The 15,236-nt window shown below is 35.2% G+C and overlaps 1 protein-coding gene across 12 annotated transcripts in view; it reads right to left on the bottom strand.

Moving 5' to 3' along the window:
- The window catches only part of DLG1 (discs large MAGUK scaffold protein 1), a 118,007-nt gene that overhangs the window by 9,074 nt on the left and 93,697 nt on the right, over positions 1–15,236 (bottom strand). For 5 of the 12 annotated variants that reach the window (XM_039722244.1, XM_039722251.1, XM_039722242.1 and 2 more), the window contains 5 exons: positions 11,047–11,223; positions 10,229–10,298; positions 5,785–5,884; positions 3,296–3,337; positions 139–189 (listed from right to left, as the gene is read on the bottom strand). In XM_039722244.1, the coding sequence (XP_039578178.1) occupies positions 139–189; positions 3,296–3,337; positions 5,785–5,884; positions 10,229–10,298; positions 11,047–11,223 (440 nt within the window). Of the gene's footprint in view, positions 1–138; positions 190–3,295; positions 3,338–4,975; positions 5,010–5,784; positions 5,885–10,228; positions 10,299–11,046; positions 11,224–15,236 lie in introns of all 12 variants that reach the window. The other 7 variants (XM_039722250.1, XM_039722247.1, XM_039722252.1 and 4 more) reach the window with 4 other exon arrangements.

Genomic DNA, 15,236 nt, shown 5'->3' with positions numbered 1-15,236 from the left:
TTTATGATTTATTCATTTGAATAATAGTAAGTTTCAACTTTAAAAGGGTGAAGAAGTTTATCCTGGTGCTTAGTACATAAGGGCATGCAAAGCATTCGAACAATTCAGGTTATTTCATCATGAGTGAGATCTACCAACCTTCTTGTTGATTGACTGGTTCATATGACAACACATATTCCTCCTGGCCACCTAAAATTTAAAGACAAAGACACATCAATGTATTTTTTAACTCAAGGAACATATTTCAAGGGAGTCATTCCATGGACTATGGTGATACAGACACTGCTCAGCAATATGCATTACAATGGCACTGATGAGGGACACCTTTCGAGAGCGATGAATTACAAACCTCACAAAGCCAAGCCAAACACCGAGCTCTAAAGCATAAGACACAGAGAGTAGAAATAAGTTCCTGGTGTACACTGGCATGTCAAGCTGACATCAAGCACAAGAAGAATTTTCAAGCATTGCTGAGCTGCTGCTCCCCACGAGTCCTGGATGCAATGCATGCATGCTGTCATTCACTGCTAGAGCAATGCCACCTGCAGCAGGAACGCTCTGCACCCTCTGAAGGCAGCATTTACAAGAACATTGTTTCATATTTATACGTGGCTGACAACCACGTATGTCAAGGTGTACAGATCTTCCATTAACTTTATCATGAATTGGCATTTTCATAAACATCTTCAGCCACTGTAATTCTACCCAGAAAGCTATGAATGTATATACTAAACAACTACTATTTAATAAATTAATTTTTAAAGATGAAGTTGAATGCTTTGGATTGTTCTCAGCTCCAGGAAGCAAATTAGCAGTGAATGAAACTGAAACAGCTGAATCTTGAATTTTGACAGCTGTAGGCTTTTTAAATGTTAGTGAAAGCATTTGAAATATACCTCAGTTGCCATCTCTCTAGAAGTTTACTTCTAGTCTAACATCGTATCTCTGAGTAAAATTTGTTTGAATGAAATCACTAAAAATTAACTGTGACAGCAGAGAATTTGTAATTCTGAAGACACAAGCTCAAATTACATGACATTGCTTTAAACTGAAGAAAGTACAGTCCTCCAATATTTCACTTGTCTAATTTTGGAACATTCTTTGATGTTCATAAGCTGTACTTAAAACAGGTAAAGGAACATACCAAGGCTACACCACAGTTTATGTAAAAACAGAAAGCAGATGAAGGCTTTTATAAATGCATACAGAGCTTCTATATATCTATTCTCTATTTCAAAGAAAATGCAAAAGGATATTTTATATCTGATTGTTACCATTTCATTAACAGAAATATTTCTCTTATTTTGCAATAAATTTGCATTCAAACTGTCCTACAGCAATACGTGAAGGAAAACTTTAATTTCCTAAATTGTTGCAAGTGAGGAATACCTGAAGACAGACACAAAACCATGCAACCTGTACATTTTAATATCTCAAAAAGTTACTCATGCAAATGGATTTTAGAAGGACAGTATATACTTTCAGAACCCTTTTTAGGCTCCGGAGAGGAATAGGGAATCACCAACTATCAACTCATCTATAAAAGATTCAGCTCACATAGAATTAGATACTTCTTTGGAGAAGTCACATTGCTATAAGGTCAAGGAATAGTTATGCAAACTACTGAAGAGATAAGAACAAGTAAAAAGCATCCCCTGATTGAGGGCAAAAAGTATATATTGTCACTGCTTTTCAATACTTTGGAAAAATTAGTATTAATGAATGAACCTTTTGAACAACCGTACTCATCTGTAATCAAGATAACTTTCATATTAGACAGCAGTAAGAAGAAATTAAAAGAATATTTTAATAAAAAGTGCTCAGAATTACACATTGAGATATCAAATCCATGACATTCGTAATAAAATCATGGCTTCTCAAGTAACAATAAAGGAAAAAACTAACTAGTAGTACCAATAACGAGTTTTAAATATATATAAAGCTAGCTCTCAGAAAAGCCTTGGAAGTGAGGGAAGCAGCAAATTTCTGAAGAAACAGACATGGTTAGATGCTTTTAATGGTGTGTCATTAAAAACTATAAAAATTTCTGTTTATCAAAGTCAACTTCCATATGTGCTCATTTCTGTATTATTCTCAGGGAGCACAGATGCCTCCCTCAATTAGTTTCTTTTCAATTACAGTCTGCAACACCACCAGCATTTTGCATAAATGTATATACATTCTCTCCTTCAGTGTCATCATCTGGAAGAAAATATGTGGCTCATTACCTCTGAAAAGATCGACAGCCAAACAAATATATCTGTTAATGAACCACCTTCCTTATTATCCTGACATAAATTAGGTATTTCTGCAGTGCCCATTACACAGCAGGCAGCCAGGAGCTGAGCACTGAACCATTGTATGACTTTCATTGTTCCTTCTTTTCATGTTTCTCTTCAAATCCTCCACATTCCTATTGCCCTGCACTACTCTACCATGGCTTCCAGGTCTAGACTGCCACCTTACTGGGGAGCTGTTCAGTGGGAATGAATAGTGGGATTCCAGTCCTTGCTGTGGTTTAAGACATGTCCAAGCACAGCAGAGCAGCACCATGCAGCCTATTACCCACCACGAGCATGGAGAGCTACTGCACTGGGGTAATAGTAACCACTACTGGAGTTATGCTAGTGGTAAAAGCAAACTGAGTGTGGTATTTAGAAGATGCTCCAGAAAGAGAGAGAACTAGCATGCTGATCCATCAAAACTGACTCCAGCACTGAATGTGTGTCATATGCTTTGAGGACAGTTCATACTAAGCACCCACACTTGATGAAATCAATGAGCTCAAAGCAAGGGTAAATACATGTTTGCTTATCTGTACTTTCATTGAAGTATATACATATTAAATCTGAGTACCAGTTGTGAAAAACTTTTAGATACTTACAGCATTATTTAACAGATTACACAGTTGGGTTACGCTTCCAGTATTAAGGCTCAGCTACATATAATTATATTTGTCAGCATTAAATTTACATTTAAATTTAAGAGGTCTAGCTAGCTTGTGTAATTTTTAAAAAAAAATTAGTAGATTCAAATTAAGCTGAACTAAGAAAATCACAGACAACAAAAAAAATATCCATAAAGGAGGTTTGCAGTGATTCTAGGGAGATTTTTAAAAACAAAGACATGGAACAATTTGCAGTACTCCACCAAATACACAAATACATACTTCACCTGAAGCTGACTGGGAAGTTCTATTTAACATGTAAATACCCAGAAAAGACAGACAAACAAAACCAAAGAAAGAGCTGCAAAACAAAAGCTCTGAATAAACAAAGAACTTAAAAACACTTACGGTAACTACTTTCACTATCGCTGGCATTAGAGGTTACATGCTCTGAAATTGCAACACAATGGGAAAAAAATAAGGAACATACACCAATGGCATGAGTCAAACAGAAAGAAAATCGACAAAAAATAATCCAGATGAAAGACAATACTCATATCAAAGTGCTGAAATCAATACATACTGCATATAAAAGTTTTAACGTACTTCTCATAGCTCTCAGGATCAAGCTTAATTTCATATGAAAGGAATTGATGTTAATAAAAAGAAAAACATTAAATAGCACATAAGATTACAAAAAGTATACTAATACATAATTCATGTGTAACCCTGCAATTTTCAAGTTTTCACTTCAGGATGAATTTTGTTGTAAAAACCTCGGGATTATGCGTGTAACCCTGCAATTTTCAAGTTTTCACTTCAGGATGAATTTTGTTGTGTAAAAACCTCGGGATTTCAACTTTTATGCAAGCAATTTATTGATTGCATGTAGTCTCTTGTAGAGAAAATACTGGATTATATTAGAGGAAATATAGTGTAGCATGTGACACAACTTGCATTAGCTGTGATATGGCAGTTTTTAAAAGTCTGTGCTGAAAAACAGACAAGAAACATGTTCTGTTTATAGAACAGAATCATCTAGAGGTATTTCTGGACCATATTATATAGTTCAAACTAGGTATGATTATAAAGCCATAAAGGCTGCTTATGATTTTATGTTCTAAACCATAAGGCCGTAAAGGTCGCTAAAATTCTTGGTCTAGACCTAGAATTCCTTTGAAAGTAGCCATTTCAGAATTGAGAAACTAATGTTGCAGCCACTAGAACTTCACGACTGAGGACAGTACAGAAGTACACTGGCCCTTACAAGTCATTTCACAAACCCTGTGCCTTACAGTTATGCCTTGGGAAGAAATGCTATCCCTAATGACCCTTGGCCACATCCCTTCAGAGATTCCTCTTCCTGTTGCGTAAGTGCCTAACTGTGTATGTATTCAATATCTGTCATAAAAGCAAGGTCTTGGCTTTTTTTATTTGTTATTTTAATACATTTAGTGATGGGGTGTGCACACACCAACAGTTCTGTAAGAGTACGCAGCAACTTTTGAATCTGACTGGATTCAAACAGAATTCAAGAAGTGCATCAAGTCACTCCTCTCAGCCCTCCACCTGGTATAAAAATATCCTAAGTGTTCAAGTCAGCCAGAAAAACTCTCCTGGCATTTGTTAAGGAAAAGTTCTGTTTGCTTTAAGTAGCTGTAAACATCAGTCACCTAGAGAGAGGAGTGAAAACTGTTACGAGTTAAAGTAGCACGGCAATGGTTGTACTATTACTGTAAAGAGCCAGAAGGTTATTTTTAAATAAATAAAATACGAGGACAAGATATAAGTAACATTAAAAAACAATCACCAAATTAAAAACACAGTACTGTTAAGGACAAACAAGAAAACACTGGTAAGCTTCTGAAAACAAGCAAAAAAAAAATCTAATGTGACAATCACATAAACTTTACATGTTCCTGAAAGCAAAAACTCCAAAAGATTACAAACTCGAAAAAGTTTATGAACCAGTTTTAGTCAACCTCCTTATGCCAGTAGAGCACCCGTCTCAAAGAGATCTGTCCAAAAAAAAAGGAGTAATTTTTCAGATGGAGGTTAAAATAACTTGGGAGTATTTTGATCACTTACTCAGGCCTTTTGATCCCATGTCGTCAGGGACCTCCTGCAGAGTAGTCCCCAGAGGGCAAGCAATAAAAAGACAATCACAAAGAAAATAATTGTCAGTAATATATAAAACTGGCGCTACGACAGGAGACAGTTCCTAGAACATCACAGGGAAAAATAAGTCTATAGAATTTGACTTGACTGGCATGTGAAGTGCAATCAGTAATGCAAATGGCAGAAATACAGTTTGTTTTGAACCTGCTTTGAATTAGCAAATTTATGCAACTACATTTTGAGAATACATTTTTTTTAACTGCTGACAAGAACAACGAAAATCAGAATAAACTCTCTTTATTAGGAAAATCAAATTAGAATTAATGACTTTGAAAAACCAGTCTAAAGGGACTGATTTGAGAAGCTGGTAAGCTCCATTATACTTTCATGAATACTGTGCTTTCTCCTCCAAGTCAGAAACAGGGAAGCATCACTGACTGATTTGAGAAGCTGGTAAGCTCCATTATACTTTCATGAATACTGTGCCTTCTCCAAGTCAGAAACAGGGAAGCATCACAGAAACAGCACTGGAAGTCAGTTATTTCCTCCAGTTAGCCAACAGTATTCCCCAGTTTATTCCAAACTGGGATGCTCTTGTGTTAAGTCTTATTTTCACAGCAAACAAAGGTTTGCACTGCTTTTGTAGCCTGGTTTGCCACTGGCACCAGGAGCTCCTCAGCCTGTTGCAGCTCATGAAACTGTCTCCATGGTAACACCCTAGTGCAGTCTAGCAGGCCCTTCTACTGTGCTTCGCTCTCCATGGAATGCCACATACTTACGGTCAATATCACTGGTTTCCTGCTCACTCTGGTCCTTGTTCTTGTAGAAGGGAAATTTTCGGGAAAAGAGGTTCTTTTTACGCTTGTCATTGAATGACTGCTGAAGAAGAGAAGGAGGGGCAAAACAAAGGATGTCTAATGTCTGTGTGAACAAAGGCCCGGACCAGCAGCTTTGCGGAAGCTGACTCCTACAACCACATTATGCAGTGCACATCTCAGTTTAACACTCATCTTCTCAGCTCATTAGAAAGAGGCTGGGATCATGACTTTGCTCATATCCTCCATGTTTCACATGCTTAGTATTGAGAAAAGTAGTTCATGCTATAGAGCCTGACCTGTTTTTCACAAATATAGGCTTGCTCTGAGAGTTAAAAAAAGTGGAAATCTAAGCTGCTGTCAGATGGCCAAACCATTATGACTCAAAGTCAATTAAATCACTGATATTATCTCATTTAGGGATTACAGTATTTAAAAAAAAACAACCAAAAAACCAAGCTGAGGCTTTTGCAAACAACTGATATTAAACAGAACATCAGAAGTATTGTTACCATCCAACTAAAAAAACTCCAAAGCTTGTATCAGTGTTTTACTATTGCAATTCATTGCAAATTCACTGAAAGGACTTACTCTGTTCTATGTAAACCTGCATCTCAATACAAAGATTAAGAAAAGACACAAGTTAATTTCATTGGTTTTTTGTGGCAATTATGTTTTTCAAGAGTGTACTTATAATCACCACATGAAAAACCCTGTATATCAAGGATCATGTTCAGCAACTTTTGACATTAACTGCTCGTGTTGCTGAAGAATTTCTGCATGTCAGTTGCTACAAACATTTCTAGAGTTACTTACATAGACATTTACATCCATATGATTATAAACTATTATTGTGCTGCTAGTCCAAGTGATGGAGAGCATCAATGCATTTTCATTCCTATATAGGTTTGTCTACATGTAATTAGCACAGGTTTTATTTAGCAATATCTGCCATATCTTCTGTTGAAGACATCATGTGAGTACAGCACCTTTAATTTGGTGTTCCAAGTGAACAAAAAATCTTAAAGTATAAATAAATCAGTAATGTTTTAATTGCAATTATTCCCAGAACGAGAGCTAATACAGCTAACTTAAAGTCAGCAGAAATTCCCTTCTATCTTTAGGCATGAGCGACTCATCAGACCAGTTTTGCAAAGATATAAAATTTGCCATATTTTTGTCATTTGGTTTGCAGAAAAAAACTACAATAGAAAGGATGGTAAAATAGGAAAGCACCCAACTTGGTCTTGAGACCCTGTGCTGGAGGGGACTATTTATTTCTAAGCTAAGCAGAGCCTGTGTGCAGCAGGAAGTAAGAAAAGCGCCACAGAAACATCTTTTAAAAGGTATTGTTAAAAAAAAATAACCATGCATTCAAGACTCTATTAACAAGTGTTTCTAAAATTTGGAGCATGTTAGCTTTCAAGTAATTGTTTGTCTTCAGCCAATGTGAGCTCACATTCTTCTATTATATGCAATACAGTTGCAAAAAGGCATATTATCCTTTCTACCAGCATTAAGTATGGAATGAGTTACAGCAACAAGTAGGGGTCAAACAGGACAGAGTTTTTTCAAAAAATGGGCCACATTTTGTGTATAATTGAAAACTAGCACTTGTCCTTCTTAAAAAGAAGGTCTGTAGTTGTGCTCGTTTCCTGCAGTACAACACAAAAGCTGCATCCTGCTACAGGACTAACAATCCTTCTGGCCAGATGTGCTTAGCAAATAGCAGATACTTAAACTTACAGTGATATTATCATTACCAATGTTTTTAAAAAATAACAAGGTGTTCAAGAGGCACGTGGTACCATGGGAACACAATCAGTGACATTGAGCTCTGGAAATAACAATACTGTGCTAAGGAGGAAATCCATAAAGCCTTTAATTGCCTTGCATCTGTGTTCGACTAAAACTGTTGTTCCACTGTAAAAATTGGTAAATTATCAGCCTGACACATAGACAAAAGATGAAGTTTCAAGCCAATCATATGCCTGCAGGAAACATACTTGGCACAGGCAAATTTTTATGTTATGGTCCTCTTGACTTTCTCTAACAGAAGTCACTGCAAATGATTTTTCACAACCAGGAAGGGTAATGTAATCTAGAGAATAAGGACAACAAAGAAATATGTCCAAAGGAGATCCTTGCTGAGTATACTGAAAATACTGTAATGTAAATTCAAAAAATAAAAGAATCACATCTATAATGGTTTCATTTGGGCAAGTCCATCAGTTTGGTAAAAGGAGACAAATGTAATAAAGCTAAAATGGTTCAGTCGAACTGAGGTGGTGAGAATGGGCAATCTGTACAGTTAAAATAAAAGGACTAGCTGATTTATTGTGCATCATAAAACATAATCAAGTTCTTCATTATAGTTTTGAAAATATTTCATGACAATTATTTTAACTTTCTGTACAGTAAGTCTTCCTGAGCTAATATGAAACTATATACTGCATGTATAATGGTCAGAGTCAGTTCCATTGCCAAAAAAAAAGAGAAAATAAAAGTAATATTGTACTGATTTTGCATAAAAGATTAGCCAAAAGATTACTTTTAAAAGATATCATGATTATAAAAAGCTAGAAGGATTTGCTTATTAGTGGAAAATGCACAGTAATTGCGTTAAATTTTTCATAAGCCCACTGGCAATCATTCACAGCATTATAAGCAGGAATATATTAAATCAGAAGCAGCACAGAAAATGAGATAAATGTGTATATGAACGGAACAAACAAGAATAAAATGTAACCATTTTTTCTCCAGATTTTTTAGCTTTCCTTACAATGACAGGATCATAGATTTTAATGTTAGCCATCACTAGGGTTATTCCTCAAGGTCTTAATGTAGAAATTTTCAAAAACTGTATCAATTTGGTATTTCATCCTGTTTACGGATAATTAGCACACACAGACACAGGAAGGCACATGGTCCATGAGGACATGTATGGAGCAGTCAACTTACTAGGAAAAGTATCATGACAAATACAGGAAGAATACTTCAAGGAGAAACTCTGATGTTAAAACATTTACAGCTGAAGCAAGAGACTGTGAACAGTGTAAGTGTTTGCAAAATGAAATGTTACTAAAGAAAAAGAACTGCAGTTCTACATCAATGGCAAGCGTAGTTGCTTTTCCACTCAGTACTCCATGCATTTCTTTGGTGCTCTGTTAGTACACAGGGACTGTGCACCAATTCTGCTTTTGTCAAAATGCTACTTCAAACACATCAGTAATTAACTGTTTGCAGTTAATTGGCAGACACCCTCTAAAACCATGCAATTATCTTTCAAAGACCATGGTAACATTTGAAAAATTCCTTAGTGTACTGAAAAGAATCTGAAGTATTTAAGCCTCACTTCATATGACTTCTAAAAAGCAAACTCAAATTACCATGTCAGCTGATAATATTTTATTCCAATACCAAACTACAAAAGCACCAAAACAGATAAATATTGCCAATAATCCAGTAAATCTACTGGCAGTACCATAATTGTGAATCAGAAAGTAGTTAGAGATATTTATTTTCTTTTAAGCAAATACTTATAGGGGAAAAACTTGACATTTCATTAATAACTGGAACCTTTGCCATGTAGCAGAGGGATGTATATATGAATTTTAGAGTCTTTATACTTTGCAGTCCTACACTATGAGAATATAATACTGAAGCTTTAATATTTTATGTATGCAATTTCTGAAGTTACAATGTTTTCATAACTGAAGTAAATTACTAAAATGCATTTGTGGGATTTACAATAATGACTAAGCAATAGTACAGCATTAATGCAATTAAAAATACAATAACTTTTTAGAAATAGTTTCCTCAGGAACATAAAGCACACTTCAGATTTTTTTTTTAATGGCAATATATTATTAATTTAGAAGACTCTTACATCTAAAACGTGCCCAAGTTTTGAAATTACTAGTCACATACTACTGGTAAAAATGGTAAAGTTATGGAATTGTTTCTCAAATTTCAGAATAGCCAAAACATTGCAAAAAGCCTCATCCTCAAAACAATAAAAAAATTTGGCTGCTGTGCCATTATGAAATGGCTATAATTTTGGCAACAAACATTCCTATTACTACTTTAGTAGCCTCAATTCTCTCTTACTACTCATTCCTAGGAATCACACCTGGTGCAGAGCTGTTAGAAATGGCACTATTCAATACTTGGTTAGTATATACAGCTCCTACTACATTACAGTATTAAGTATATATACTTCTATGCTAATTCTTTATACAATTTCCAGTGTTTTGGCAATTAAAGTCTGCTTTGGTGCTGAAAATTATTTCTGTTTGATAGAATTTACTCTTTTCACTCAAATCTGAAAGTGATTCTCCACACAAAAAACTGCTGAAAAATGTTACCATTCACAATGCCAGGTGTTATTAGCACTTCATTAACTCACCCCTTTATCTCCTCTTGTTTTGGAATTGAATTTCACTGTCTTCAAACGAGCTCGTTCTTTTTTCTCAACTCTACCACAAAAACACACACAAAAATGTCAGAAATTGGCAAAATTCCAGAACTTCGTTAGCACTTGTTGCAGCAGAAGCATATTGGTGTACCTTTTGTACTATACATTTTATTGCTTATGATACATTCAGAAAAGGAAGCCTGCTAATGGAAAACTGTTATTTCTCAAGTGATGCACTGTAGAATTATTGTGTTTTGTGGCTATTTATGTTCAATACATCCAGAGAGTACAAAAAGGAAACAACACAGTAAGTCAACAGACTCAATTATCAGTCAATAGCAGATATTAAGATTCAGAGCACCTAAACTCTTATTTTAGTCTCCACTATGCCAACAAAAACCTCATCTCCATTGGCTACCAAAGAATGATTTTCCAGTTTTCCAGGTTCTGCGCAGAAAGAATTCATGATAGTGTCATGACTTGAATAAAATTCATTCATACTTTGCACCTTTTCATACACAAATAATTATCTGATATTAAACCCACAACTTTCAGTGAGAACAAAGAAGGTGGATGTGGACTACCTTTATTAACTTCAGTACACAACTCCTAGAGCTAAAGGGGGTTTTAATAATTTTTTCATTGAGTAAAGGAGAATCTCACTACAGATTACTTAAAAACAAAAGAATCAAACAAGTGGCTGATGTGGTACAGAACTAACAAGAAAGAGAAAAGCATATAGAATATATGTATTAATCAGATCAGATGTTTAATAACAGACATCTCCAGGTCAATAAGGCATGCCATACCTCCGTTTGCTTGGGATAACTCCAATTTCATCACTTTCTCCATCTGGAGTTACCTGCCGTGCTTGCCACCATTCATCATCAGAAGCATTAATGACATGGAGAATATCACCAAATTTGAAGTTCAATCCTTGACTTGGAAGGCCACTATCTTTAGTCTTGTCATAATCAAAAAGAGCTCTACATTGAAAAGAAAAAATTAAATATAGAAAAAAATCAGGAAAAAAACAGGAGAGTATGAATAGCACAAAATATGAAGCAAGCTGCCTGTGGTATTCATAAATGATTGCATCATTCTGACAGGTACTTACAAGAAGGCTGAATATACTCTCTCATACACACACAGAATGTGAAGTACAGTACCCCCACACACTTCAAAGCTTTAATGAATGAGAAAAAACTTCATCCAGAGCAAACCTCTAGTGCTTTACAAAAGTTCTACAGGAGACACCTACTGCAATTCAGTAAGTACTCTGCACAGAGCGAGCTACATGTCAGCCTAGGATAAAAAAGACAAGTAAGTATTTAAAGCATAGGGCACTGTCAAAAGTTCTGTAAAGTATACTTCCATTTCAAGTTATAAAATTGAATTATTTAGTACAGTTTAGTACTGTCTTTAAATTAAAAGTCAGTATCATCAGTATCCTGCTCACAGGAAAAAAGAACAACTTAGAAACACGATCTGGTCACCACTGCTACCATAGTACCCAAAGGCAGATAACCTTATGCACATTATTTTAGGAGATTCCTGACCATTTTGAGAGAATCTCACCCTTTCTCCTAAGGGAAGCCTGTTTTCAAATAATAGGCACTCACAATACCTGAGCAGCAGCTGCATAACTACAGTTTTATTAATATTCCCTCTGGCAGCAAGACTGGTTTATGCAACTGACTCCTGTTCCCCTTTTTGCTTAAGAAAGCACAGTTGTCTGGAAAGACACATGGTCCACCAAACTATGGAACTTGTAATAAAAGATATTACAAGTCATATCTTTTCTGCCTTTTGGATCATTTTATATCTGGACAAGTTCCCTGAGGAAGTGAAGATACCTGCAGTCTGTTTCTCCCTGGCACAGCTGAGGGTTTAACAAGGACATGGAAATGAAAGATGACAGGAGTCTCTTAGCAAACGGCCAGAGATACTGCTCAGATTCTGCCTTCTAAAGGACTTTTATATTTTAAAATAGCTCATGAACCTCACCTATGTGAAATAAATGCTTATATGACACAATCCAAAAAATCCTCAAAATTATTTAATCTGCCAGCTCGTGTTGTCAGTGCTGCACTTTCTGAACAATACCCGAATCAACTTACTCGATACCAAACTAGTACCAAGAGATTACAATGTGATGATTTAAAAGGGTGTCATTTTCCTTGTCCAAATTCAGCTTGTTTCTTCATCCTAAACACTGGTCTTACATACCTTTTTCAGCTAGATTTTTAGAATCACAGAAATTTTTAGCCCACGTAAATCAAAACTTGTTTGCTCCAAAAGCTCCTTCAACTTTGTGAGTTTTGCCTTCCTCAAGCACTGAGTGATATGTATGTGTTCATAACCAGCAACAAGTTTACAGGGAAAAAATTAAACATATATTGTCAGACCAATTAATTTTCAGCATCTATTGCAAAACCAGAGCTGTTTGAGACACCATGCCTTTCTTAGGCTATAAAATAGTAAAAGAAAAAAAAAACCCTAAAAGATTACAGGTATTAATAAAGATTTTTAGAATGTCAAAAAAAGACAGAAATTTTCAAATGCCTTCAAAACATTTGCTCTCCTGATACAAAGAGCCTTATACTTAAATCTGCAATACCTTTAGTTTAAGTTTATAACCAAATTCAGAGTTTGAAATTTGAAATAGCTTGGAGGTTGAAATACCACCTTCCTTAGCAGTGCAACATTCATAATAAGATCTTTTGGGTTAATTCCACAGCATACTTATGATATCCTGATTATTTTTTAAAAAATCAGAACTTTTTTTTCTTTTTTAATGGCAAAAATATTGCAGGTAAGAAAATGATACAGATAGGAAATAGCTATTCCTCCACATTTATTCTGCACATTTGTTCAAGAATCACTCTGGACAAGTATCATTTCATATCTCAAAATAAACTGCACATAATCCAGTATGTACTTTCAATGCAGATTCAAGTTGTATACATTTTCACTGAATTAATTACATGCATCGTGACATTTATGTCCTGAGATTTCTTGTTAGCATTCAAGCGATGATTTCTATCAGCTCCATTTTTTACTTCTATTTTTGAGTTTGCATATAAATTTATAAAAGCTGTGAGCTTGGCCTAACAGTATTAACATATATGTTGACTGCATGAGAAAAAATGCTCAGGAATGAAATTAAAGCAGAAATGTATAAAGCCATTATTACCAACATGTGCTTTTCCAACTAGATAAGTGGTTACACAGAGCAGGTTTTGTACAACGAAAGGCGGTTTCATCAAACACGTTTTCTCTGGTAAAGTCACTTCAAGAAAAATAATTTTATTGGGCAAAAAAGTCAAAGCTGATGAAGATAGTTGTATAAAAAGATCATTGAGGGTGTCACATAATAGTGACAAAAGTATGCAGCTAACGTTTACAGAAATACCAGGAACTGCTAATGATCCTAGAAATTACCTCAAAAGCAAACAGAATTAACAAAAATTTCTTTTGATTCCAAGTGATTAACATGGCTTTTCCTGTATGCCTGGCACATCATCAGCCAAGAACTCACTTCACAGCCCAGATGATGCATTTATCTACAAGCTGGAATATAAAAAATACTGTTTCTATTAACTTCCTGCATGGGGACTTTCATTACAGATCAAAAATGCCACATATGCATTTACTTACTGCAAGTTATAAACACAAATTAACTTAAAAATAAATTCAGTAATCGTGATCAATTAGTGCTTTGAATGCAGACCCATAATATTTACAGTAAAGTTCTATTTAAATTTAAATGAGAAGTCCTGAAAAATATTTTCTAGAGAAAGTACCAAGTCCTCCCTTTTATTTCACTTTGTATTACTCAGGAACTAAAGAGCACTAAAAAGGCAACTCAGCTCCTTCATCCACAAGTCTAGAGAAACTGAAATTAGGTTGCATATTTCATGAGTGTTTATGCTTCAAAGCCCAAAATGTAATGGCTGTGTAACAGTGCCAAATTTTCCAGAGTATCTTTTTACCTGCCACACTCATTACTTTCAGTATCATAGGCTGTTGACCAAGTTCTACTGAAGCATTTCTTCAACAAAGCAACCAGGAATTCCATCAGCAAATAAATCTCTAATGTTTCATTTCAATAAATATGAATTAATTTTACCACTTCACAATAAATGAAGGTCAGCTTGTAAAGGAGGTTCTCTTTTTCTGAGTTTTTGGGAAAGTTGTTTGAAACTTAATGTTTGAGCTCTGAGAATACCATAGAGATGGCCAATTAATCAGCAGACAAGTACACTTAGCCTGCTGCTAATAGCAGGTCTTATTTTTCCAAAGGACTTAGTTAAAATTTCTTAGTAATTTTAAAACTTACATTTCTTCAACTTGGAGACATAATCATTTTTTTGCTGTGATTCAAGCACAAATCAGCACCATTGTTTGAATTTGGAATGTATTGTGCTGATCAGAAAAATGCACATAGGTAAATATAATTTTTTATTTTGAATGCTACACACATTGCAGACTGAGATTGGCCACAGAAGATGAGATTAAATATGGAAAGATTTACTCTCTCCATGTATTATCACAGAAATTTGATACCATGAAGGTATCTCACATATGCTTTCTGAATCTACAGATGAGCATATATATCTATATATATATAGATCAGATGCAAACCCAGAAACATGATGAGAGAATCTGTCTCTGAACAAAGACCAGAAGAAATACAAAGCAGAATAAGAGAAGACACATCAGTACATCTGAACTAGCTGGGGACAGGGGGCATGGTGTGGGGGGACAGTAGGATGTGCAAAGGAAGAGTCAGCTGCTGCTGCATTGCTGTATTTGTATTGCCCTCCAAGGGCTGTTTCCTAAATTGTTGTGCATCATTTTTTGATATGGATACAATTACAGAGAAAAACCTGCCATTGTACTCCAAATTGTATTTTTGGGCAAACACAATTGTCTTTTCCTTTATATTACATAATACCAAAAAGTGCTGTTTACAGGCAGACTAGTTTTAAAGATA

Source organism: Passer montanus, unplaced genomic scaffold (assembly GCF_014805655.1).
Source record: "Passer montanus isolate IOZ18808 unplaced genomic scaffold, ASM1480565v1 scaffold48, whole genome shotgun sequence".
NCBI classification, from domain to species: domain Eukaryota; kingdom Metazoa; phylum Chordata; class Aves; order Passeriformes; family Passeridae; genus Passer; species Passer montanus.
The sequence above is the reverse complement of the archived record's forward strand: the minus strand, read 5'-3'. Positions and strand labels throughout refer to the sequence as shown.